Source organism: Phyllopteryx taeniolatus, chromosome 1 (assembly GCF_024500385.1).
Source record: "Phyllopteryx taeniolatus isolate TA_2022b chromosome 1, UOR_Ptae_1.2, whole genome shotgun sequence".
Lineage (NCBI taxonomy): Eukaryota > Metazoa > Chordata > Actinopteri > Syngnathiformes > Syngnathidae > Phyllopteryx > Phyllopteryx taeniolatus.
This window is the reverse complement of record NC_084502.1, coordinates 37,740,486-37,768,392: the sequence shown is the minus strand read 5'-3', so window position 1 is coordinate 37,768,392 and position 27,907 is coordinate 37,740,486. Positions and strand designations below refer to the sequence as shown.

Sequence of the window (27,907 nt, the reverse complement as noted above, 5' to 3'; positions counted from 1 at the left end):
TGTTACTCATTATGTGACTTACCTTAATTGAAGCGGTAATGTAAAGGCGTATGGGTAGGTTGAAGGTGTGCGAGCAGTAATCCGCCAATAGTGAGTCCGCTAAGAGTCACTTGCAGTTCGCAGGTTCTCGCGTGAGTTCGTGTGTCCCGATAACTCAGAAAAAAAATTAGTCAGAAAAACAGGTGGAAAAAAATTAGTCCGAAAAAACGAAAAAAAATAGTCCGAAAAACAGGTGTAAAAAAAATTAGTCCGAAAAACAGAAAAAAAAAATAGTCAGAAAAACAGGTGGAAAAAATTAGTCCGAAAAACAGAAAAAAAAAATAGTCAGAAAAACTGGCGGAAAAAAAATTAGTCCGAAAAACAGAAAAAAAAAAATAGTCAGAAAAACAGGCGGAAAAAAAATTAGTCCGAAAAACAAAGAAATAGTCAGAAAAACAAAGCCCTCCAAAAAATTACTCAGAAAAACAGGATTTTTTTTTTTTTTTTTTATCCAAGTGAATGCAATACGCTTCCGTACAGAACAGTTATGTTTCGGACATATAGTACATTCAGGAATTTACCAAAGTTAACACGACAATCGCCAGCTAAGCTAATTCTCACAACTCAGCCAGCAAACATCAACAGCTAACATACAGTTGAAACCAGATGTTTACATACACCATATAAAAAGACAATTTCTTTTTCCTCATTGTCTGACAAGAAATCAGACTAAACCTTTCCAGTTTTAGGTCAATTAGGATGACCAAAATTATTTACATTTTCTACATTCCAGAATAAGGAGAATGATTTTTTTCAGGCAATTTTTCATTACTTTCTTTAAAGGCATAAGTTTACAGACAGTAAGATTACTACCCCTTTAAGCCATTTGGAAAAACCCATTAGATGTCTTTTCTGTGGAAGCGGTTTATTGACATCATTTGAGTTAGAGACATCTGTGGATGTATTTGAACTTAGCACACCTTAAACACACTGTTTAGCATCATGGGAAAGTCAAAATAAATCAGTCAAGATGTCAGGAAGAGAATTGTAGACTTGCAAAAGTCTGTTTTATCCTTGGGTGCAATTTCCAGATGCATGTAGGTGCCAAATTAATTTGTTCATACAATTATAAAAGCAAGTATAAACAACAATTTCCAGCCATTGTACCACTCAGGAAGGAAATGGCTTGTGTCCCAGAGATAAACGTTCTTTGCTCCGAAATGTTTCATATTAACCAAAGAAAAAAGTAAAACACCTTGTGAAAATGCTCACTGAAGCTGGTAAGAATGTGCCATTATCCACAGTAAAACGAGTACATATCTACATCGGGAAAGGCTACTCTGCCAGGAAGAAGCCATTACTCCAAAAGAAATATTAAAAAGCCAGATTACAGTTTGCAAATGTACACAAGGACACCTTAATTTTGGGAGTCATGTTCTGTGGTCTGACGAAACAAATTGAACTGTTTGGCAAAATGAACATCATTACGTTTGGAGGAAAAAGAGGGAAGCTTGCAAGCCTGAGAACACCATCCCAACTTCAAAAGTCAGGGGTGGCAGTTTCATGTTGTTGGGTTGTTTTGCTAAGTGTATGAGAACTTCTGGTTTCAACTGTAGATCTTGCTAGCAACATGTTTTTTGGCACAATAGAATAAATGTGTGTGCATTGTACATGCATGTGTGCAAGGGAACATAGACAGGAAGAGGCAGAAAAAGAAGAGAGATGAAGCTGAAAAGTATAAAGGCCATTGCACCGAATTTGTACCATTTGTGTACTCAGGAAATGGATAAATGCACGATGAAAATGAACTGTAAAATATTTTTATTAAGCAATTTGCACTGCACATTGATCTGATTGCAGGTTTAATACATAACATTTAAAAGATTAACAAACTACCCTGAACAATGGAAAAATAGCATTTGTTGCCTATCCACACTTCCTAAAATTAGACTTTACAATGGAATGTAATTTAAATCATTTATAAAAGTTATATTTTTTTTATGCATTTGTGTTACTCCTTATCCCAAAGAAGTATTCTTTGAGTTTATTGTCATTAAAACCAAGTTTAAAATCACATTTTCGTCATGTCCCTGGGTTTTTTAACTAACAAAAAAGTTAAAAATTTAAAACAAATTTGAATTTTGGAAAAATCCATGAATAGGTGAATCCAGCAAAGGTGAATCCATGGGTGCCGAACCGCAAGCATGTGAAGGTCGACTTTATTCCTCAAGTCATATGGTCCACTCTACAAGTCATGGAAAGGCGAAAAGTATGTTCACTCATTTATTTTTCTGTAAATTTGATATTTCAGATATGGCTGAGCTATGTGTGTGTGTGTGTGTGGGGGGGGGGGGGGGGGGGGACTGCATGCGCAGTTCGAATATGCATACCACAAAAGTCATGTGTGAACCCCCTGTGACCCGGAACGAGTATAAGTTCTGGTGTCACATGGGGCTCAGTTCCTACAGAATTTTCTCACGTGAACACGAGGATTGTGTGACAGAGCGCTCTGGCAGTCCTTCGGGATTTATAGAACCGCAGTCACATACATAACTTTCATTCTACGTCATCCCTGCTGACTTTTTTTTATATATTTTATTTAAAATATGTTCTTTGGTGAAAACACAAATGTGGTTAGTGTCAACCACAGGTGGGTAGAAATGCGCTACATTTACTCCATTACATCTACTTAAGTAACATTTTGGATAAATTGTACTTTTTATTTTTACTCGAGTATTTATGTATAGAAGAAACAGTACTTATACTCCATTACAATAATCTACATGCCGCTCGCTACTTTCATTTATCAATAATTGCGTGTGCTATTTTTAGACTTTCGTTTTCGAGTTCTGCATCAGGTGCCGTTGCTCCAATCCACCGTGATTACCACAGTGATGTTTGACTCAAGTTCACCAATCGAAAGACAAGTAAGTCACATGTCCGCACACAAAGTCTTCTATTGGGCTTTGCGGGCCAGTCAAAGTGAGACGTGCTGTGACTCGTGTTTACATGACAAGACTATGAAAAACAACAGCTTTAACATGCAGTGTATAGTTTAGTCATTGGCCAAACTTGGATATTTCAGCCCACTTCTAACTTGACACACACACACACACACACACACCTTATAAATAAATCTGGTCAGCAAAAAAGCTTCTTCATTCAGTAATTTTAGCGGATAAAGCAAATGTTTCTGTAGGGCTCTGCATGTGTTTTTTTCCCCCACTTTTAGATGGTGGCAGGCGTGTGAGGACTCACATTGAACATGAGTTTGAAGGTGATCTGTTACTTCTGAACACAGCCACATGCCAGTTCTAAAGTTGAGTGCATCCTTGTGCAACCAGATTTATTTTTATTTATTTAAACTGTATTAAACCAGGTAAAAGACCAGTTAAAACAGAACATCTCTTTTAGAATGGTGACGTAACCAAGAAGGCAGAAAGTTAAATGCCAAGTATATCTAGATTGTCTCACTAATGTTCTGCTGTGGTTCTCACCCAGAGTCCCCTTGTCCACTGTGTCCCCTAAAACCCTTTTCTGTCCAGCTGCATTTTCAATAAACATCAGATTAATTTAAGGGAAAAAAAATTAAGCAGAGGGAGTATTTCAAACTCCTGTTGCACAGCAAAACTGTTCCAACACAAATGCATACAGATCCACCATTCTGCAGGGCCATGAAGCTGAACAGGTTTTAAATAAAATCTATCGAGAGACTGGCTGCACGGTGGATGACTGGTTAGAGCGTCAGCCTCACAGTTCTGAGGAGCGGGGTTCAATCCCCGGCCCCGCCTGTGTGGAGTTTGCATGTTCTCCCTGTGCCTGCGTGGGTTTTCTCCGGGCACTCTGGTTTCCTCCCACATCCTAAAAACATGCATTAATTGGAGACTCTAAATTGCCCGTAGGTGTGACTGTGAGTGCGAATGGTTGTTTGTTTGTATGTGCCCTGCGATTGGCTGGCAACCAGTTCAGGGTGTACCCCGCCTCCTGCCCGATAATAGCTGGGATAGGCTCCAGCACGCCCGCGACCCTAGTGAGGAGAAGCGGCTCAGAAAATGGATGGATGGAGATCGAGAGACTGGCTAGGCCACTCCAGAACCTTGAAATGCTTCTTACGAAGCCACTCCTTTGTTGCCCGGGCGGTGTGTTTGGGATCATTGTCATGCTGAAAGACCCAGCCATGTTTCATCTTCAATGCCCTTCCTGGTAGAAGGAGGGTTTCACTCAAAATCTCACAATACATGGCCCTATTGATTCTTTCCTTTACACGGATCAGTCGTCCTGGTCCATTTGCAGAAAAACAGCCCCAAAGCATGATGTTTCCACCCCCATGATTCACAGTAGGTATAGTGTATAGTATAGTGGCTTAACCAGGGGGACACATCTGGCACTTCAAGATTTGAGTCCCTGGCGGCTTAGTGTGTTACTGATGGTAGCCTTTGTTACTTTGGTCCCACCTTTCTGCAGGTCATTCACTAGGTCCCCCGTGTGGTTCTGAGATTTTTGCTCATAGTTCTTATCATCATAAATACATTTTTGCCCCCACTGTAAGACCATTTCTTCGAGCTGAATTTGCCTTAATTTGTTATTTTAGAAAGATTTTATTTAATAGACTATTATTTTTTTATATTAAGTGATATTGTTCACCAATATCTGAATTTTCATATTTTAGTTATTTTCATTATTTAACATTCATGCTCTGATTTAAAAAATAAATCAGAAGTTCCTCACTAGTTACTCAGTACTTTTTGTCACTGCGTACTTTCTTACTGTTACTCAAGTAATTATTTGGAAGACTACTTTTTACTTTTACTTGCGTCATATTATTCTAAAGTAATAGTAGTCTTATTTTTGGCTATTCTACCCACCTCTACTGTCAGCATACCATTAGCACAAATGCCACATAGTTATAGTTCAGGTAATTGCCAATTTATGGCAAAAACTCACTCCTTCTACTTTCAGTCCTGTAGCTATTTTAAATGAGGAGTTTTAGTCCAATAAACGAAAGTTACGTATGTTCTATGAATCCCGAATGACCGCCAGAAGGTGGTGATGTAAGGACTGAATATTCCTGCTGGGCATGCGCAGTTCGAATATGCATACCACAAAAGTCACGTGTGAACCCCCGTTGACCCGGAACGAGTATAAATTCTGTGAGAGGATGGTTGGGCTCCCACGGTCATGGTGTTCAAGACCATCCCAATAAAGGTCCTACTCCCAGAGCGGCTCAGACAAGACCTCTCCATGCTGATCCCGAGGCCATATGGGCAAGGAGTGTGGAGGGATCCTGCACAACCCAAGCCCGCGATGGAGCGTGGATTAGCAAGACGTCCCGGAATAGCAACACATTCACGCCCGCTGACTGTAGGGGTGGGAGAGCAGCCTACGCACATCAAGTGGAGGCCTTCAGTGAGAGAGAGAGTACAAAAGGGAGCACTGGGAACCGCCAATGGTGACCCCTGTAGGCAAAACGGACAAGTCGCCAGTGATGACGTTCAACAGGACCATGAAAGTAGGAGTCTGTCATGACAGTCGCCGCGACACAACAGGAGACAGAGGGTGGGAATGGGGAAATATAGAGGGGTTCATGGATTCATCTGGGGGAGTCACGCCACTATCAAGGCTCTAAAGATGTCACCAGGTTTCATGAGCCCTAACAGTTCTCTCCAGCGCCAACACTGCGGGTGAACAACAAAAAAACACCCCCGGTCCCACCGGAACACTTTGGAGAGTCCTTCCAGAGGTCCCTGTCAAAGGAGGTTGTGCCACCCACACCTCGTAGCAAGTCTGAACCAGGAAGGACATCATCTGCCTAAGCTCCCTTGACACGAGACCAAAAGCCTCCAAAGCTGCGTCACTAACGCATAAGTCAGAGGATCTTCACTCCTCCCGTAGGGATCCAGAGAGTGAACGCAAGCTCATGCAAGGAGACACCAATACAGCTAGTGAGTGCACCAGCGGCATAGAACCCAGAGAGAAGGTCATTGTCCTGACTTGTGGGCTCATTGTTGTGATAGGCTATACTGTACGCCTACTACTGTCTATGCTGAGCCAATCAAATTACGGCCTCGTGTTTAAAGTTATAGTGGCTTATAATAATATTAATTCACTGCCAGCCTTCCCAGTTAACATGGATATTTGACTTCTTAAGCCGTCAATGGCAGTGAATGTGTTCAATATACTTTTTAAGAAAGAAACCTCTGCCTCGTTGTTGATGAACACTGACTATGACGCTACTTTATTTCAATGTTTGTCATTCTGGTGGTACTTGGAGATCCAAGTATTTTTGGAGATGATACTTTATGTGAAATATATGAGAGGCACTAATCTAAATACACTATTTCAATTCGGCTTCCTCCATTTAAAAGCAACACAATTGTGAGTACTTTATACAGTATACTGTAGTGTCATGCTGGTTCCATGTACCTTGCATCTCTTCTAGGACCAGCAAAAGGGGTGAAATCTCAATGCACGAGAGTGAGTGAATGAGCCTCATCTGTCAGTCAGTGCAAGACAACTAGTAAACAGAGAGAATGAAAAAAAGAAGCAACTGAGTGTGGAGGCTTTCATAAATTGTTTTTATGTTTGCTTGTTTTTTTAATACATACAGCATCGCAGTTTTATTCTGTGATTGCAGCTCTTCGTTTTGAAGTTGCATTTCAGGTGTGTACTCATACCTTATGACTTAATTCTCCTGGATGTGTTGATGGTAGTCCTTACTCTGTTCCTTTTGTCTTTGTTTATATTTTTAGTTTTAGGTTTTTGAGGTTAACTACTCCAACAATTATGGTCCAAAAGAGCATCAAATTAATTAATTAATTAATTTATTTTTTTTTTTTATTTTTATAAATCAATGGGTTACATGAAATTTGTGCTGCCGGCTGGCTGGCTCCCCACTGCGTGCATGAACTGAGCCACTATGTCTATGACTCCTGGGCCACTTTTCCCCACCAGTCTGCCCCTGTGCCAGACAGATGGCATCATCGTCCCGAGCAAGTACTGACACTGGCAGGGGAGACTCTCACAACTGCGGAAGCAGTAGTGACACTCTTGCATGTAGACAGTTCACCTCAGAGGCGGGCTGTCGCCCAGTCCTCACCGTCCGAGAGGCGCCCGATGGATTGGCAGGCTCACCACGGCGTCATGATCATCTCTGCTGAAAAGAAGGCAGCCGCCCAGAGGAAAGCATGCAACTGCCATCCGTGGACAGATATCCAGAAAAAACTTTCGCAAAGGTGGTCAGGACTGAGGCATCCTGGGTAGGGGCCACAGCCACCAGTGGCCTCAAGGAGGGTACCCAAGGCAACAACAGTGAGAGTCTTCCAATGTGAATGGCCAAACAGGACCCCGTACACGATAAGCTCAGGGAAGGGGGTGCGCACGCCACCTACACAGCCGAGTCGTGCAGCGGTAGCAGACGTGGGACACGTGGCAGCATCAGCTTACGCAACAAAGTTTGTAAGCTGAGGGAAGGGGGTGAAGACGCCACCACCTCAACAAACGAGAGATGCGCAACACCAGCGGCTCACTTTGCAAAGCCGCAATAGCGTAAGCTGGGAGAGGGGATGAGAATACTGCCATCACCAGCAAAGGTCACAAATAAACGCATACATTAGTCAACCGAACATGCGATCTGTGCCCACAAGTTGCGCAGCATGAGAGGCCTACACTAAAAACTGATGTGGGAACCAAAATGTCTGCGTAAATTGAGGGAAGGGGGCGCATGACACCTACACAACATACGCCAGACGTGTAACACCAGCGGCTCACTTAGCAAAGCCGCAACGCCGTAAACTGGGAGAGGATATGCGAACACTGTCATCACCAGCACAGGCTACAAGTAAACACATAAATCAACCAAACGAATAGACAACCGTTGTCAAAAAGCCAGGGAAGCCCAGCAGATGTGGAACCAACAAAAACGAGTCAGAGAAGAATAGCTCGGGCTCCAAAGCCGCCCGGGCGCCAATGCCAGGTCAACAGGACAGACAGCAAACAACCACTCCACGCCACTTGCGGTAACGCCGTTGGTCCATTCCATCAAATGCCATGAATCCATAACACAGAACTCCACCGACCAGACAATAAGAGTCAACAAGCCTGGGAAATGTGCGCAAACGCCATCTAAATCCAACAGAGGGCACGGATGGTATCAACTCCACCCATGGGTCACTATGAGAAACGCAATGCCGCAGTCTGGGAGAGAGCCTGCGAACGTCGCCCTCACCAGCGAACGCCATGAACAACAGTCAATGAACCTTAACGAACAGACAAAAACAAGTGTCACTAAGCCACAGAAAGGTCAACAAATCCCACCCAAACCCCGCAGAGATGGGATAAACAAGCAAGGCAGGGTTGGGCAGCCTGAGCGCAAATACCAGGCAAATATCAGTCCATAGCCATCCAGTCCAGCAGGACGTGCGGTGACAATCACACCCACAGATATGCATTATGCCTTGCACTCTATTTTCAAACGTTGCTTATAAGAGAAGTCGCAACACCATAGGCTGGGATAGGGGAGACAAATGCCCCCTTCGCCAGCAAAAAAGGTGTAACGAACAAGATAGGAGGCACAGCCAAGTAGCCCGGCGCTAACACCAGGCTAAATCGGACAATTAATACTTATGCCGCAACACGTGCGACGGTGTGGTAACCATTCCATCGTGAAGAACAGAGTCAACAACCTTACCTTAGTTCAATTGGGACAGGTTAGAGAGTCGTTCTACCCCAGCAGGTCTGCGGCTCCAAACAATTTCTCAACACCAACCAAATTATCTCCGCAGCGTTTGGAGGGTGAAGCATCGCGGCTCCGACTTAACAGTCACAAGGCTACCAGCGACGGGGAAATTACGTCTCATAGACAATTCCTAATTTTCTCCAGTTGCTATATCCAGCAGTATGCGAAAAGGCATGTGAGACAGTCAGCAGGGATGAAAGAGAACCAATGGCATGAAAATAAAGTTGCCTGAGATGGGTTATTAGACAATTTTGAGTAATTCAATATCTGTATTATATTTGGAGTTGAAAAAAAAAAAAACCTGAAATTGAAGTTTATTTTGAGAGCGCTACAACAGGCAAATGGCACCCATTCAGTGTAATGGCCCATAATACTGTAAACTTGGGTGATGTTAATCAGAAACATAATTTGTGCAGGTTATTTTATCTAAAAAAGCTAACTTTTGTGGTCTATTTAAATAATTTATTTGATACAGCCTACGATTGGCTGGCGACCAGTTCAGGGTGTAGCCCAACCTTTCGCCGGAAGATACCTGGGATTGGCTCCAGCACACCCATGACCCTGGTGAGGATAAGCGGCACGGAAAATGAATGAATTTGATACAGTATTTGACAACTAAAAAGCTAAATCTAAGAGAACCATGATTATCAAATGATTTTTTGAAGTGTTGGTTTGTACCACAACAGTAAAATAAGAAGATTTTTTAAATCATTTTTTTTCTTTTGAAGAGGTTTCAACAAGCTGAAGTAGCTTTAATGTAGTTAAGCTACTTTTGTCATCTTACTGTAGATTTGCTTCCTACATTTCTCTGGTGGGTTGCTTCAGTATAATAAAGCTTCATTTAACGAATAACTTGCAGCATCACCTCCCTATTTTCCATAACACTGGAAAACTTATGTTATACGCCACACCACATAATAAAATGAGCATATTCTTTAAATACAACAATTTTCACACCATTCATCACTGTGATTTAAATATATATAATACCAACAAAGATTAATGTCTGACAAGTAGAGAAAGAAGGAAAACACTGACTTCCATTCACTCACACAGGGATCAGTTTGGGTGGGAGAAGCTTATTAACTCCCTCCTCCGTCCATATCCTGGGGTCATCATACAGTACATGGGGCTCTTGGGTCACAGACGACTACATTCTTAACCACCCGCCAGCCAATGTTACCCATCGCAGCTTGCAATATCATACTGTCAAGATTTGAGGTTTAGTAAAATGGCAATCGCTAAAAAGTATTGACAATGGCGCAATGTTGCAACTCTCAACTAATCTTCCTCAACTTGAAAACTTGACAAAGTATTTATGTAAAAGGAAGAGGTTTTTGTGAGTGGAGTGCCATTTTGAACACTTTCCTATCAGTTACCACTTGTTCCAGTGTCACAATAACATTTCCTGTTGCGATATTATCATACTCCATTTCATTTACCATATTGTGGTGACAAGTCTGATGAGCGATGTAAGTTTTCCCAGTACCAGTAACCATTTGAGTAGAGGAGAGACAAAGAAGTTTGATGCACTTCTACAAGAGGTCCTCCCCACCCTCATCATCCTGTTGACTTACCACCCATCGATCGCCACTTCCGCATCCAGTTCCTCTTCTGTTTCCTGCTTTTCTCCTCTAGTATGACACATCTACACAGGCAGGCCTGGCAATGACCCCAAAGCCCTGGAAGGCAAACATGGAAATACATTAGCATTTCTCACTGACCTTGTGGCTGATGCTGTGGCCATACGCATTTGTTACATGAAACCATTAGAATGAGACAAACCTGTTTACGTGTCACAGCGTAGCCGCATTCTGCATCTGAGGGAGCTGTGTGGACAGAGCTGCTGGAGAACACATATGAAGAAGAAAAATTAGTAAGAAAATCTAATTACATTAACCATCCTGTGATGTTTTCTTATCAATCACTTCCCAGTCAAAATGGCCCCTCAGCTTTTGCTGATTTACTAACTCATGAAATAGTGTTGTTTCATCTTTTTCCATCCATCCATTTTCTGAGCCGCTTCTCCTCACTAGGGTCGCGGGCGTGCTGGAGTTTACCCCAGCTATCTTCGGGCAGGAGGCGGGGCACACCCTGAACTGGTTGCCAGCCAATCGCAGGGCACATACAAAGAAACAACCATTCGCACTCCCATTCACACCTACGAGCAATTTAGAGTTGTTAATTAACCTATCATGCATGTTTTTGGGATGTGGGAGGAAACCGGAGTGCCCAGAAAAAACCCACACAGGCACGGGGAGAACATGCAAACTCCACACAGGCGGGGGCAGGGATTGAACCCCGGACCTCAGAACTGTGAGGCAGACACTTTAATGTTTCATCTTTTTATTAACTGAAATTCTATTGGCAATTAATTTACTGAATTAACCTGAATTGTTGATTTAGGTAGGTGGAAAAAATAAGCCTTGGTAAGAAAATATATGTTTCACCTGTATACAGCTAAAACTTTATACCCATGACAAAAAATACTGTAGGTCATTTCATTTCCCAACCAGAATTGCCAAATGTAATAAACAGACAAAAACTCCCATTTTCACATGAACCGCATATTATACAACTCATATTATATTCAATAACATCATTATTTTTTGTATCTTTACATACCAGAAAAACAAAGTCATATTTTGTACACTACCTCCTTGCAGATGTCTTAACCTCCAACTCATTATCACTTGGTTTTCTACTTATCTTGTGTCATGCTTGTTATCCTGACAACTTCCTGCTGACAGCCAACATCTGCTCTCAAGTAGGGGTGAAGACCTGAACACATTTCCATTATTTAACAGGAAAGTAAGAACCTCAGCTGGGTCCTCTCCTCAACACTGGATTGTTCCATCTATTCAGCTGTACAATTATGTTGTCCTTGGCTTCTGACACGTCTTCCTCTCAAGCACCTTCACTGTCAATTTCATGGTTTGGCTCTACATATATAGTGTCATTATTGGATATAATGAGGTTCATGTTGAGTAATTTGCTTTTCCCCTGTGATGCGACTGCCATCTGTTGGTCTCCCACAAGATTAATCAAGTCTAGATTTCTTTGTCTCTATCACAAGTAAAAAAATAGTGAGAAAAATCAGTTAAAATTGGCAAATGAGTACGGACAAAAACATGTACTTGTAGAAAAATAACCTTTTGAGGAGGATTGCTTTGCCCTGTCACTGATGTGAGAACCCGATTAATATTGTTTTGGAAAAATAAGGATACAGAAAAGCAGCTCGAAGGATATGACATCATACCTTCATTGATCATTATTGACCTAGGCAAGAATATCAAGGCAGTCCAACAGAGTCAAAAGACACATTTAACAGAGCAAATCTGCACTACTTTCATCCCAAATTCTGTCAAATACGGGGGGGAAGTCGGCACAAACACCCTCTTTTATTGACTCAGAGCCATTTTCCTAAAACACAGAGAGCAACACCCAAAAGTCATTTCCCCCATCCTCTGAACTGGGACAACAATACTGCACATAAAACATCCAGTCTCATAAACTACACAAATGATTAGAAAGTGACAAAATAATTTTGGCATGTTTTCCTCACACAAATTGGCTCCGATTGGTTGGAGGTTACACATGTTGAAGGGATTCATGCTCGAGGATAAAATGGCTGTAAATCCTTTAAGTGTTAAGGGTCTTGGAATTTCTCAATCACAATCGACAGATGTAAATCCCTTAGGCCAATTTCATATGTTCATCTTGTCACATGTATTGATGCTGACAAGCTGCGGTCAGACCAAAGCAAGTTGGAACTATTAGGCGAAAGGAAAGTGAGGACACATTTGTAGATTAGCAAAGTATTAAAATGACGTTTTGTTACTTATTTGTCTGGTTTAGAAATCAAATGATTGTTGTGTGAGTATATTCTCATACATGGCTGTGGTTTGTAATTCTTAATCTCACCTGTGCATTATACACTGTACAGTTCTATAAAATAAACATACAAACATGAGATGGCAACGTAAAGCCAAGATTTTAAAACATCCTAGCGGTTGGTTCAATGGAGAATTTCTTTGACACAACTCTGCCCCCCTCTGGCAAAAAACAAACTACCCAATGAATGAAATTAAAACAGGAAGAGAGACAAATTCCCAAGCTTGTTTAGTATACATGAATACCAAAAATATGAAACGTTCAAATATATTTTCCCAAATAGTACACAGGCAAATTAATAAGCAATGTAATGCAACATACTAGAAAAAACTAATCAAAAAATCATAAACATTGTTACACAATAGAAGAAATTAAACCTTGAACAGGGTATGGAAAGCAAAGTAATTGAACATTTCATGAAAAGAATGCAATACTCAAATGTGATCACACATTTTACGTGCATCACATCTATGCGTACTGGAGTTCAGTCTCTGCTGGCTCATATTTCAGCAACAAAAGTTACATAAGAAAAGTTGTTGGCAGATTCTACCTTCACTTGGGAACCAGCCCACGGGATTGTGGGTAAATTGGAGATGTAAGATTGTGAGGGCTGCATGAAGCAGTGCGAGTGTTCAACTGTTTACTTGTTCGTGGTCGACTGAAGGATAAAAGCCATGGGAAACATTTAAATCAATCGAGTAGAATGGCCAAGCTTAACTAAAAGATACCATTTCCAAATGAGTCTATTTAAATGAAATACAGTAAAAATTAATGTGTTTCTTTTACTTACCCAGACTTTGATTTCCTAATGCTTCCATTTGTACTGGCTAGAGGTGAAAGGCTACCATTAAGTTCTGATGCATCCACCTCAAGGTCCTCCTCATCCCGAAGGGCATCCTTCAGAGCAGCCACCACCTTTGGGGCGATTACTGGCTGCTGATAGTTTTTGGTGGTCCGAGATGGCATATCCATGCCTAGCAACAGGATATTCTCAGCCTGACAGGAGTAGACAAGGACAAACCATGTACACGGTGTGCAAACTTAACTATGAAGATTCAAATATTAAACTCACTAAGAAAATAAAAAATGTAGAGCACTAATATTTCAAGGGTTCTTGCAGACGAAGAGAAATATTCATTATAATTTACATCGGGTGAAAATGGCTCCCAGCAGAGAACTTACAAGGGACATACATATACTTACTTGACCACAGCTACCCTTGAACACTTAGACCTTGTAAGATTGTCATTGTGACATTAAGAACTAGAGTGCCGTGAAAAAGTATTTGGCCCCTTCTCAATTTTTTTTATTTTTGCATAGTTTCCCCACTTTGTTTAAGATCGTCAACAAATGAAACTATCAGACAAACAACACAAGTGACCTCAAAATGTTGTTTTAAAATGGTGATTTCATATATTAAGGAAAAAAACTATTAAAAATTACTTGACCCTGTGTGAAAACGTAATTACTCTCCTGTAAATCATGAATTAATTGTAGCTAATCACAACTTTTGGTTTCACTGATCACACCCAAGCCTGATTACCTCTAGACCTGTTCAATCAAGAAATCCCTGATACAGAACCTGTCTGACAAAATCAAGACGGACAAAAGATCTAAAAAAAAAATAAAATAAATAAAAAGCTGCAACAATATTACACTACCCAAACAAATTCAAGAAAAGTCAAGAAATAAAGTCATTGACATCTATCACTCTGGAAAGGGTTACAAAGCAATTTCTAAAGCTTTATGATTCCAGAGAGCCATTATACTCACATGGAGAAAACATGGAACAGTAATGAAACTTCCCAGGAGTGGCCGGCGTATAAAGATTACCCCAAGACAACAGCAATGACTCATCCAGAAAACCACAAAGCAACTCAGGATAACTTCTAAAAAAAAAAACTGCAGGCCTCCCTTGCCTCAGTTAAGGTCAGTGTCCATGACAGAACAATAAGGAAGAGACTGGGAAAAAAATGGCATCCATGGCAGAGTTCCAAGGCGAAAACCACTGCTGACCAAAAAGAACATAACTGCTCGGATTCCCAAGAGCTTTGGGAGAATATTATATGGACTGGCGAGATGAAAGTTGAGCTTTGTAGAAGTTGTGTGTCTCACATAAATGTAGCACAGCATTTCAGAAAATGAACATCCTACCAACAGTCAAACATGGTGGTGGCAGTGTGATGGTTGTGGTCTGCTTTGCTCCTTCAGGACCTGGATAACTTGTGATTGTTAGAACCAGGAATTCTGCTCTTTAACAGAAAATCCTGAAGGAGAATGTTCATCCATCAGTTTGTGACCTCAAGTTGAATGGCATGTGGGTTCTGCAGCAAGATAACGATCCAAAACACACCAGTAAGTCAACTTCTGAATGGGTTAAAAAACTAAATGAAGGTTTTGGAGTTGCCTAGTCAAAGTCCAGATTTCAATCCGATTGAAATGCGTTGGCATGACGTTAAAAAGGCCGTTCATGCTCGAAAACCCTCCATTTTTGCTGAATTAAAACAATTCTGCAAGGAAGAGTGGGCCTCAACACTCATTGCAAGTTCTAGAAAACGCTTGATTTCAGTTGTTGCTGCTGAGGATAGCCCAAGCAGTTATTAGGTTTAGGGGGCTATTTATTTATTTATTTATTTATTTATTTATTTTTTTAACACAGGCCCAGGTAATTTGTCTGATATTTAATTTTTTTTGATAATCTTAAACATCGTTTGACCCATGACCCATCGTTCTGCTGGGGGATTTCAATGCTCACGTGGCCAATGACAGTGAGACCTGGAAGGGCATGATTGGGAGTAACGGCCCCCCCGATCAGAACCCGAGCGGTGTTCTGTTATTGGACTTCTGTGATCATCATATGTCCATAACGAACACTATGTTCAACCATAAGGGTGTCCACATGTGCACTTGGCACCAGGACACCCTAGGTTGCAGTTCGATGATCGACTTTGTGGTCGTGTCATTGGACTTGCGGCCGCATGTCTTAGATACTCGGGTGAAGAGAGGGGCGTAGCTGTCAACTGATCACTACCTGGTGGTGAGTTGGCTCCGATGGTGGGGGAAGATGCCGGTCCGACGTGGCAGGCCCAAACGTATTGTGAAGGTCTGATGGGAACGTCTGGCAGAATCCACTGTCCCCTTAGACACTCGGGTGAAGAGAGGGGCGTAGCTGTCAACTGATCACCACCTGGTGGTGAGTTGGCTCCGATGGTGGGGGAAGATGCCGGTCCGACGTGGCAGGCCCAAACGTATTGTGAGGGTCTGATGGGAACATCTGGCAGAATCCCCTGTCAGAAGGAGTTTCAACTCCCACCTCCGACAGAACTTTGCTCATGTTCCGGGGGAGGCGGGGGACATCGAGTCCGAGTGGACTATGTTCCGCGCCTCCATTGCTGAGGCGGCCGACCGGAGCTGTGGCCGTAAGGTGGTCGGTGCCTGTCGTGGCGGCAATCCCCGAACCCGTTGGTGGACACTTCGGGAGTATGGGGTACCGAACCCCCAGATACAGGCCGTTCGGTCCCTGTACAACCGGAGTCAGAGTTTGGTCCGCATATCCGGCAGTAAGTCGGACTTGTTCCCGGTGAGGGTTGGACTCCGCCAAGGCTGCCCTTTGTCATCGATTCTGTTCATAACTTTTATGGACAGAATTTCAAGGCGCAGCCGAGACGTAGAGGGGTTCCGGTTTGGTGGCCTCAGTATTGCATCTCTGCTTTTTGCAGACGATGTGCTTTTGTTGGCTTCATCAAGCCGTGATCTCAAACTCTTACTGGAGCAGTTCGCAGCCGAGTGTGAAGCGGCTGGCATGAGAATCAGCCCCTCCAAATCTGAGACCATGGTCCTCAGTCGGAAAAGGGTGGCGTGCCCGCTCCAGGTCGGGGATGAGATCCTGCCCCAAGTGGAGGAGTTAAAGTATCTTGGGGTCTTGTTTACGAGTGAGGGAAGAATGGAACGGGAGATCGACAGGCGGATCGGTGCAGCGTCTGCAGTGATGCGGACTTTGTATCGGTCCGTTGTGGTAAAGAAGGAGCTAAGCCGAAAGGCGAAGCGCTTGATTTACCGGTCGATCTACGTTCCTACCCTCACCTATGGTCACGAGCTGTGGGTCGTGACCGAAAGAACAAGATCCCAGATACAAGCGGCCGAAATGAGTTTCCTCCGCAGGGTGTCCGGGCTCTCCCTTAGAGAGAGGGTGAGAAGCTGGTCATCCGCGAGGGGCTCAAAGTAGAGCCGCTGCTCCTCCACATCAAGAGGAGCCAGATGAGGTGGCTGGAGCATCTGATACGGATGCCTCCCGGACACCTCCCTGATGAGCTGTTCCGGGCATGTCCCACCGCGAGGAGACCCCGGGGACGACCCAGGACACCTTGGAGAGACTACGTCCTTCGGCTGGCCTGGGAACGCCTCTGGATCCCCCCGGAAGAGCTGGATGAAGTGGCTGGGGAGAGGGAAGTCTGGGCGTCCCTGCTAAAGCTACTGCCCCCGCGACCCGACATCGGATAAGCGGTAGAAAATGGATGGATAGATGGAATCTTAAACATTCATGTGGGGTAACTATGCCAAAATATAAGAATTTGCAAAAGGAGCCAATACTTTTTCACAGCACTGTAGAGTTGGCAGAGCACTGTGCCGAGTAGGAACATGTAGGTTGACCTTTGAATTCAGCCACAATGGCTGTTTTGCATTAGATACTAAGGGAGCAGTGACGATGTTGCTTTGACATAGGAGAATAATAAGTACAAAACACTTTGAGCAACTTTTCATGCTGAAGCTGTAATGTTAAAACTTAAGTGTATGGGAATTATTTCATTCAGTTCAATCTAACAGTTAAAGGCTGATAGTTTGAAAGTTATGACTTAAAATGTCATTGTGTGGTTTGAGAAGGTGCCAAAGCATTTGTTTCAAGGTCATATTTAGTGTGAGGTGTGGTTCATGTGTAAAAAGATTAATTGAAAGAGAAAGTTAAGAGTATGAGGTACAGTTACTTTGTATCTCATGTCAAGGCTGATCATCATGGCCATGCAAGCATGGTGACTTAGAGGTCTTCTGAATCCCAAAGCAGACTGAGGTCTGCTCATCATCCGAGGATCACTGAACACAAATGTATATTGAACACAAATGTGTATTTAACTATTAGCTATACAGTAGATACAGCAATATACAAACCCTAATTCCAATGAAGTTGGGAAGTTGTGCAAAACGTAAATACAAACTGAGCAGTGACTTGCAAATCCTATTCAATTGAATTCACTACAAAGGGAAGCTATTTAATGTTCAAACTGATTAACATTGTTTTGTTGCAAAAATATTCTCATTTTGAATTTGATGCCTCCAACACGTTCCAAAAAACCTTGGACAGGGGTAACAAAAGACTGGGAAAGTTGAGGAATGCTCAAAAAATACCTGTTTAAAACATTCCACAGGCAAACAGGTTAACTGGAAGCAGGTGAGTGTCACCATTTTGGGTGGTGCTAAAATCTAGCCCCATGACGACAATGTATACTTTCTGCCATGAGTCGCCTTCCCCACTGTATAAAAACCGAGCACCCTTGGCTCTAATTCCATGCAGGGGCCACACAATTCAAAAAGACTTTCCTGAAGTGTAATGTTCTTTGTGTTATTTGGGCTAAAGTGTCTTTGCCGTCTGACCCCACGCACGTTGAGTTGTGAGAGCCAGCAACGAACCAGAAGGGATCCGCCACCCCGCGGCCCCTTGCCAGCGGTTCAAGTAGCCGCGGAGGTCCGGCGCAACAGCATTAGGGTTGTCAGCCACACACATCATGGGGTGAGAAGGAGGGTAGAGAAAAAAATAAATAAAATTCATCCTGCACCTCAGCGGCCACTTCTCTCCCCGCTTAGGAGGAGCCGTGAGAGGAGGTACATCTTTGACTGACAGCTGAAAGTTCCAGGGAGGTGGGCTTTTCAGAGCATTCAGCGACACGGTCACAGCATCTGGAAGCTGAAATAATGTCTTAATTCGTGACCATTTTGAAGCCTGATTTCACATACTTTGCCTTTTTTTTAATCCATTGATTAATGATCCAACTTATTAACAAGACTTTTCCGTTATGTGTCAAATTTACAAGACATTTTTTGGTCTGTTTGGATGCACTTTTAATACCTTGTTTTTGTAGTGTGCTCAATTGAATATAGACTGAAAAGGATTTTCAAATCATTGTATTTGTTTTTTATTTGTTTTACACAACATCAACTTCATTGGAATTGGGGTTTGTATATAAAGTGGAGACTGTGCATCACATCATGGGTAAATGTGTTGTTCTAACAGGGGTGGGCCACATCTGGCCCGTTGATCATTTAAATCCGGCCCGCCAAAGATTGGTACAGAATCGCCCAAATCATATCAAAATCATGACTGCATTCATTTGACCTTGTCCTGTAATGTCCAGTGGTTCCACCAGGTAACGCAGTAGGTACAGTGATACATTGACTTGACTTTGGCTGTTCTGTGTTTACTCTGCTGCTGCTCTGAACCCTTCTTCAACCGTGAGTGAGCCAAAGAAAAGAAAAGTCGACAGTGAGTGTCGAGTGTTTAATATAGAATGGACTACTAAATACTTTTTCACTCAAGTCCGGTCAAAGGGTGTATGTCTAATTTGTTAAGAAACCATTGCAGTTTTAGAGGAATATAATATCAACCGTCACTTTTCTACAGAGCATGCTGATTATGCGAACAGCCAATCAACGCAGGAACTGATGACTACGGCTCAGCGGTTAAAATCAAGCTTGCAGGCTCAGCAAAACACCTTTATCTGACAAACTGCCATCCAAGATTCAGTCACACAAGACCCAAAACAGCACCACGGGAGCTGCAGATGGAACTGATTGATCTCCACTGTGATACTGTCTGATAAGAGAAGTTCAACTTTCAAACTGGATGAGTTTTATGCTTCATTAAGCGCAGATAAATTTCCCAAAATCCGGAAGATGACACAGGATGCTGGTGGTGTTTGGCTCTACAGATGTGTGAGAACAGACTTTTAGTGTGATGAACACTAACAAAACAGCCTACAAATCCCAGCTGAGTGATGAACACCTCAGATGTGTTCTGAGAATTGCCACAACAAAACTAACAGCAGACTTTGATGCGCTAGCAAAAAAAAAAGGTGATCAACAAAACAACACTGTTCCCATTAAAAGTAAATCCAAGTATTGCCTACAATGCCTTTTTTTGTTGTGTTTATTTTTTATATGTGAGCATCTGGTCCTGGCTTGGCCCGCCTGTCCAATTTTAAGTCAATGTGGCCCCTGAGCCAAAACGTTTGCCCACCCCTGTTCTACAAGTTCACTTGAAATATCATTTAATGTGCCGAGTAGTCAAGTGAAGACTAGAACGTGAACCGGAACAAAGTTGATCAAATACAAGGGAAAAACTCGTGTAATTTATATCTTTTCAATACTTTTGTCCACCTCAGCCTGCTGAGAGAAGAAAATTTATCTAATTGCTGAACTAAAATGGAAATCACAACTGGTTAAGTCTGCTTCCTGAGCACTGTCAAAGTTCAATCAAGCAAGGTACTCATTTGCATATGACTAAATGACAAATGCACTAAAATTGATGAGACACATAATATTGGACTTACTGCTCAATGCGTGTGATGGGCATCATCTTCCAGTATTCATTCTCTTCGTCAAAATAAGCTCTGGTGACTGTTTTGTTCTTGTCCTCCAGTGGAATGAAATTGTCAATCATCTGAGACCTAAAAGGAAAAACAATCAGAGAAGCATCATAAGAAATCTGAAAAAAAGACACTGCATCAATTTTCTTTCCATTCATATGGCTCACTGAGTGCTATTTATTAACAGAAAGTCTAGTGGATTAAAAAAAATACTACAGTGTATTGTACCTATATTCAGAATTGAAATAATTAAATGGTATGATTAACAACTTTATCTGATAGCACCAGACAAGGAATCGGATAAATTCTTCTCAATTAGTATGTGTGTGGCAGTGTTGAGAAAATTCATTTTCTACGTGAATTTGTTCAAAGTTCAGTTCACCGATACAGCCATCAACTAGTTCAGTTCAGAGTTCATAATTCTAAATTTTGAACGAAGCTCACCATACCAAAATGAGCTAGTTCAGTTTTTAGTTTTTTCTCAAAATGTTGCTGATGGGCCATTACCCTCAAAATACTGGCATTTCATTTCCCCATTGTTGACACCCATTCTGTCCACACTAGTAGCAAGCTGCAGCTTTCACCCGACAATTTCAAAAACATGAGGAAAAACACGTTGCTTGAATGATCTTTTTTAAAATGAGGAATTAATACAAAAACAGGACTTTTGTCCTTAATATGCAAAAAAGAACACACAACACAGTAGACAGGAACAATGGTGAAAGGGCATCTGTAACTTTTCATTCCTCGCAGCTCTGGCTGACTACACAGTATTAACAAAATATTTTATCTCATATAGGCTCATATATAGTGTGTTTAGGCTTTGTCCTGGAAGTCTCTAACAAAACCTGGCACTCGAATGAAAATGAGCTGTTGTTTGAAAAACGTTCATTGACGCCAGAATGAGCGCGTTCTCAGTTACGTTCATGATGCAGAAATGAACTAAGTTCAATTCACGTTTGCACAAAATATGAACTTTCATTCATTGAACTCGGTAGGGTACAACACTGGTCATGGGTCTAATATGCGGGCCCTATACTTACAATCCATAAGACTGATTGGTTGAGAAAAGAAGATAATTAAGCTGATCACAGTAACCTGTTTTCAGGGTGATACCGCCATGAAACAACTTGACATTAGAAACAGTTTGGTTCCAAGTATGAGGGACAAAGTATAAGTCAATAGGTCCATACTTGAGTTTAAGCTCCCATGTGAGCTTGTTCTGGTTCTGTTCCAGCTGTTGGCGTTTACTGATGTGTGCCTCCTGGATGTCATGTATTTCTGCCTTCACAGCCTCCAGTTTGGCAAACAACTGAAGGGCAAAGAGGAAAGCAGCATTAGAAATTTCACATATTTCCAAACAAGACATTTTAAATCCCAGCCTGGTATCATTCTAACACGGAGAAGCAATGCTGGAGTTTAAACTTAGCAGTAACTTCATGTTCATTCAAGTTGACCTTTTTCACTTTCTTGGTTTTAATGTCAACTTCCTGTTGTAGAGAACTGTAGGTCTCTCTTAGCTCCAGAGTCTCCTCATCTCGACACTCCATCTGCTGACGCATCTCTTGCTCTCTCGATTTCTGGAAAAACAAATGGATGGTTTCATTACCTCAGACTGAACTACATGTCTTACTATGATGAAAATAAGTTAGTGAGTTTTGTTTCATTTTTTTATATGGACATCCCAAGAACATTGGACAAACCAGATGCATTGCTTTAAGTGTTTTAGCAAGTATATTGCAACAGTATGCATGCAATGGACTAATATTCAGCTTTTTTTATTTATTTATTTTTATTGTTTTAACTGTCCTGTTCAGCTGCATGGCTTTGCAGATTCATGGATCTGTATGCCTTTGTGCTGGAACAGTTTTGCTGGGCAACAGGGGCGTTTGAAATACTCCCTCTGCTTATTTTAAATGTTTTAATTATTCTGATGTTTTATTTAAAATGCAGCCGGACAGAAAAAGGTTTTAGGGGACAGACAGAGGGACAGAGTGGACAAGGGAATAGGCGTGAGAACCACAGCAGAGCAATAGTGAGACTGTCTAGATATTTGAGCACACGTAACATTACAACAGTCCAACCGTGTTCTTATTTGTGGAAGGGGGGACACCCAGTGAAGACATGCAATAACTAACCAAGAGAACAAGATGAGAGAGAATCGAAAAGGGCAGGACAGGATGTGGTTCCAAAGACCCCAAAGAGGAAAATTATTGGATCGCGTTTTCCCGTGCCCGGACGCGGGTCACCAGGGCCCCCCCTCTGGAGCCAGGCCTGGAGGTGGGGCTCGAAGGCGAGACCCTAGTGGCCCAGCCGGGCACAGCCCGAAAGGGTAACGTGGGTCCCCCTTCCCATGGGTCCACCACCTGTGGGAGGGGCCATAGAGGTCGGGTGCATTGTGAGCTGGGCGCAGACCGAAGGCAGGGACCTTGTCGATCCGATCCCCGGCTACAGAAGCTGTCTCTAGGGACGTGGAACGTCACCTCTCTGAGAGGGAACAAGCCCGAGCTGGTGTGCAAGCTCGAGAAATTCCGACTATACATAGTCGGGCTCACCTCCACACACAGCTTGGGCTCTGGTACCAGTCCTCTCGAGAGGGGTTGGACTCTATTCCACTCTGGAGTTCCCCACGGTTAGAGTATACTTATTGCCTCCCGGCTCAGCGCCTGTACATTGGGCTCACCCCGGTGGACGAGAGGGTACCCTCCCTCCGCCTTCGGGATCCTGACTGTTGTTTGTGCCTATGCACCAAACAGCAGTTCAGAGTACCCACACTTTTTGGAGTCCTAGGAGGGGGTGCCGGAGAGCGCTCCCACTGGGGACTCCAGAGTTTGCCAACTCGGATATGGTTCTCACCATCCACTCCCAGTTCACTGGGGGACTTCAATGGTCATGTGGCCAATGACAGTGAGAACTGGAGGGGCGTGATTGGGAGGAACGGCCCCCCTGATCAGAACCCGAGTGGTGTTCTGTTATTGGACTTCTGTGCTCACCACGGATTGTCCATAATGAACAACATGTTCAAGCATAAGGGTGTCCACACGTGCACTTGGCACCAGGACACCCTAGATCACAGTTCGATGATCAACTTTGTGGTCGTGTCATCGGACTTGCGGCCGTATGTCTTGGACACTCGGGTGAAGAGAGGGGCGGAGCTGTCAACTGATCATCACCTGGTGGAGATTTGGGTTGTTGGCAGGCCCCAGGAGTCAAGCCAAGAGAAATGTGAAAACCCACCACCCACCCTATGACTATGGTTACCAGGTCCCCAACTGGCAACAATTATCCCTGTACCGTGATTGTGTGTAGTGGGGTGTAGTGCATTAAAATTGGAGAGACTAGTGGGGGTGAGGCAATACCGTCACAGGCCAATAATGACCCGTAACACTCACTCCCACCCAGGCCAACCAGTTCCCCAAAGGATGCGCGAATGTATGTGGTGCATTAAAAATCTGTGGGGGAAAAGCATGGCTGGCCAAAGAGCTGGCCGCAGTGCCGGGACACCTGGCTGAGTGTTCTCCCCCCACAAACGTGTGCATGATGCATGTTGCCCCATCATGCCTAGTGCCAGTCCCCCACGGGACCCTGAATGAGATGTGAGCACTAGTAATCTGCTGATAACAGAGGATGCTCCACTGCATGTCAATCAAATCATCTCGACAGCGTCATCGCAGCATAGCAACAAACACTAGAGGAGCTTGGGGGCCTTTTACTTGCAGTCATCCAAATACTGTACTCATTAGTACCTGTTCAGCAATTTCTTGTCTTTTCAGCTCCAGCATCCTCTGCTGCTCGTTTGTATGATCCACAATGTTCTTCCCCCCAACTAAGAGTTTGCTCTCCATTGTCTGCAGGACAAAAATAATCATAGGTATTTTACTTACATGACAGTTGGAGCGTGTTCAATAAGCTGTTTATTTTGTGACTTTAATACATGCAAATAAATTTTATATCATGCATTCAATACCAAATTTGATTACCATAACAATACACTATGAATGACACAGACAACAGAAAGAGATGACATAATAGTAGGGGCCTACTTGACCTTAATTTTTGTTGCCAGCAGCTCTCCCTCCTTCTCCTCCCTTTTCAGGTCAGTCATTTTCTTCTCCTTCTCCTTCAGGAGTTGAACTTTCTCCTCAGCAACCAGGCTGTGATCTTCCATGATAGCTTTCCTCTCTCTCTCTAGCATCTCTTGCTGTTCCCTCCAATAATCCTCTTTGTTGTCCTCATCCTCATCATCACCCTCATGCTCTTCTTCCTGATAATCACCGTTGCTACAATCACAAGCCCTCCCATTTTGCCTCCTGTTTTTCTTTCCTGTACGCTTCTCCAGCTGTGCTTTCAGTCTCGCAATCTCCTCCTGAAACTTCCTGAGTTGGGCATCTTTGGGGTCCTCGTTGATGCATGGTGTATTCTTAATGTTCTTCGCTCTGTTGGAGTAGTGTAGTGTTGTTAAAGTCTCTTCCACATTGTAAGATGCTGGGCCAATGTTGGCGACCATGACTGTGCGGGCATTGCCCCCAAGAGAGTCCTGTAAAAGGCGGGTCAGTTTAGAATCTCTGTAAGGTATGTGGCTACTCCTGCCATCCACTAGAGCTGATATGACATTCCCCAAAGCAGAAAGTGACAGGTTGATTTTAGTAGCTTCTTTCAGCCTCTCCCCGTGAGCCCCCGTCTTGGTCTGCCTTTCACTACCAGCTAGATCCACCAGATTGAGTTTGCCAACTCGGATATGGTTCTCACCATCCACTCCCAGTTCACTGCATTCTACAGTGATTACAAAGATGGCATGAGAACGGGAGCTGTGTTCATTCATGTTCGTGGAGCCCACTGAGCGATTCTGATTGCCCACATTCATGACATTTTCAATCTCCTCTTTACTCTTGGTGACAAACGATGACAGATTTTTAACATAAACGCCAGTATCCGGTCTTTCTCTCAGCTCAAGATGGCGTGATTGGTCCTTGGAGAGTAAATCTCTGATCTCCTCTTGATAAATCTCTAGATATGATGCTCGCACCAGGTACTGCTGATTTTGAGATCTTGAAATATGAGTGAAAATGTGGTCAAAAGAGTTAGGGATAACTCCTCTCCTTTCTAGATCATTTCTTGTGCCCTCCATGGTGTACGTTTTTCCTGTGCCTGTTTGTCCATATGCAAAAATGGTTCCATTAAATCCTTGTAGAACGGAATCCACAAGGGGCCTAAAGCTTTCAGCATATAGCTCTTTTTGTGTTGACTTCCAGTCGTAGACTGAATCAAAAGTAAACACTTTTGAGGATTTGCAGGCCAACGATTCTCTCTGGTTCCTGACAATAATTTGTCGTAATTTTACATCAACTGAGACCACACTCTCAAATGTGGCTGCCCTTTCTTTGTCATTCATAGGACGACAACGCACCACTACTTTTATAGACTCAGAGTTAGTGGACATTTTGGACTAGACTGGAGGGGATGGTAAACTCATGCAGGTCACCAAGCTCTATCATATGCCTTTCTAGTGAAATGTTTCAACTCAAAGCACAGATCAGAACCTGCTGAAGAAACAAAAGGAAAATTGTTATTTGTAAAAACTGTTATATACAATAATCAAGCTAAAAGCCAGCACAGATGATATTCGTGCCACCACATTCAAGATATTTATTGTTTGCTGTGCCAAATAAACACATTTTGTCAGAAGAGAACTTCTTTAAACTGTAGACTTAGCGGTGTTAAATGAAACGGCACAGAACCTCAACATAAAGCCTTTCCTCTGCGGTTTTACCACTTGAAGACGACTTGGTCTTTTTCCATTGTTCCAGAGTATATGCCCAGAAAATTGAAGGCCTAACCTTACTTTTTGTGGGCTAGCAAATTGTCAGTAGATTGGTGAAAGCACTATAAACAATATACACACTCATCAATCTAAGCTTTGAGCTTTACACACGCACACATAATTTAAATAACACCAAATTTTAAACTTACCTGAACATTTAGCGAACCTTGTACTGTTTTTAGTCTGTATATGTGTGTCATAGTTCATTATAGGTACGAAACTTTAAAAGTCACCGGCAATAAACCTTCCCAACAATATGTACGTTGTCCTCAAGCCACCACGTGTATTTGGCCATTCATTTGACGAAACCAGTAACCGTGTCAAATGTTACCACGGCCGTTTCTGACGTTTGGCTTTCTTTCTAACCAAACGTCACTACATCAGAGAGGGGTTCGAACATAGACATCCAGACTAGATACACCGATGCGTTGTAGCTTCCCGGCAAACCGACGTGTCTTCGTGGCGGTCATGTTGGGGAGGTCGAGGTTCCCATCAAAGGCAATGCATGTACGTTGAAATTAAGTCGTAACTTGTTCATTTCTCAACCGATTTTCATGAGGTTCACTTTTTTGTCAGCGACAAAGAAAAGAAAAAAAGAAAAGGCCGAAAAATATTTTTACCTACCGGCATCTTTTCTCTTAAGGTTGTCTTGACCCTCATAGTTTAGCGTCACCGTAGGCACGCAGCCCCAAAAACGCGTATCTATCGCTTCATATATATGGATTAGACGTGTGCATCTAATTTCTATATTTGGAATTTCCTAGGTCCTCGCTGCTGCTAGGTCCTTCCATCCATCGAGGAGCGAAGATATTCACAGTGAAGCGACGCAGGAGGACGTAGGGATGTTTTTTTGGGAGACACACACTGTGGGTAAGGAAAGTATTCAGACCCCCTTAAATTTTTCACCCTGTGTTACATTGCAGCCATTTGCTAAAACCATTTAAGGTGCCCCCCCCATCTCGCCTCTCATTAATGTACACACAGCACCCCATATTAACAGGAAAAAACGGAATTGTTGAAATGTTTGCAGATTTATTCAAAAAAGAAAAACTGAAATATCACACAGCCGTAAGTATTCAGACCCTTTGCTGTGACGTATATTTAACTCGGGTGCTGTCCATTGCTTCTGATCATCCTTGAGATGGTTCTACTCCTTCATTGGAGTCCAGCTGTGTTTGATTATACTGGTTGGACTTGATTAGGAAAGCCACACCCCTGTCTATATAAGACCTTACCGCTCACAGTGCATGTCAGAGTAAATGAGAATCATGAGGTCAAAGGAACTTGCATAAAGAGCTCAGAGACAGAATTGTGGCAAGCCACAGATCTAGCAAAGGTTACAAAAAAAATTTATGCTGCACTTAAGGTTCCTAAGAGCACAGTGGCCTCCATAATCCTTAAATGGAAGACGTTTGGGACGACAAGAACACTTCCAAGAGCTGGCCATTCGCCCAAACTGAGCAATTGGGGAAGAGCCTTGGTGAGAGAGGTAAAGAAGAACCCAAAGATCATTGTGGGTGAGCTCCAGAGATGCAGTCGGGAGATGGGAGAAAGTTCAAGAAAGTCAACCATCACTGCAGCCCTCCACCAGTCGGGCTTTATGGCAGAGTGGCCCGATAGAAGCCTCTGCTCAGTGCAAGACACATGAAAAGCCACATGGAGTTTGCTTTAAAAAAAACACCTGAAGGACTCCAAGATGGTGAGAAATGAGATTCTCTGGTCTGATGAGACCAAGATATAACTTTTTGCTCATCACCTGTCCAATACAGTCCCAACAGTGAAACATGGTGGTGGCAGCATCATGCTGTGGGGGTGTTTTTCCGCTGCAGGGACAGGACGACTGGT

At 42.9% G+C, this 27,907-nt stretch overlaps 1 protein-coding gene across 6 annotated transcripts; it reads right to left on the bottom strand.

The window, feature by feature from the left end:
• Positions 1–1,783: 1,783 nt before the first annotated feature.
• On the bottom strand, positions 1,784–26,646 carry LOC133487276 (kinesin-like protein KIF3B). Of its 6 annotated transcripts, XM_061793633.1 has the most exons (12): positions 26,212–26,646; positions 24,290–25,784; positions 23,988–24,089; positions 21,699–21,821; positions 21,435–21,553; positions 20,206–20,322; positions 17,590–17,695; positions 13,398–13,603; positions 10,499–10,559; positions 10,291–10,395; positions 6,403–6,493; positions 1,784–2,224 (listed from the first exon to the last, which is right to left on the bottom strand). In XM_061793633.1, exons 2-10 carry the CDS (start codon positions 25,679–25,681, stop codon positions 10,348–10,350), a joined length of 2,274 nt encoding a protein of 757 aa, XP_061649617.1. In that variant the 5' UTR covers positions 25,682–25,784; positions 26,212–26,646; the 3' UTR covers positions 1,784–2,224; positions 6,403–6,493; positions 10,291–10,347. The 6 variants fall into 6 exon arrangements, with proteins under 6 accessions (XP_061649617.1, XP_061649610.1, XP_061649636.1 ...); XM_061793626.1 differs by lacking the exon at positions 6,403–6,493; XM_061793652.1 differs by lacking the exons at positions 1,784–2,224; positions 6,403–6,493 and adding an exon at positions 11,370–13,265 and having other exon boundaries at positions 10,319–10,395; positions 26,212–26,644.
• Between the last annotated feature and the right edge of the window lie 1,261 nt (positions 26,647–27,907).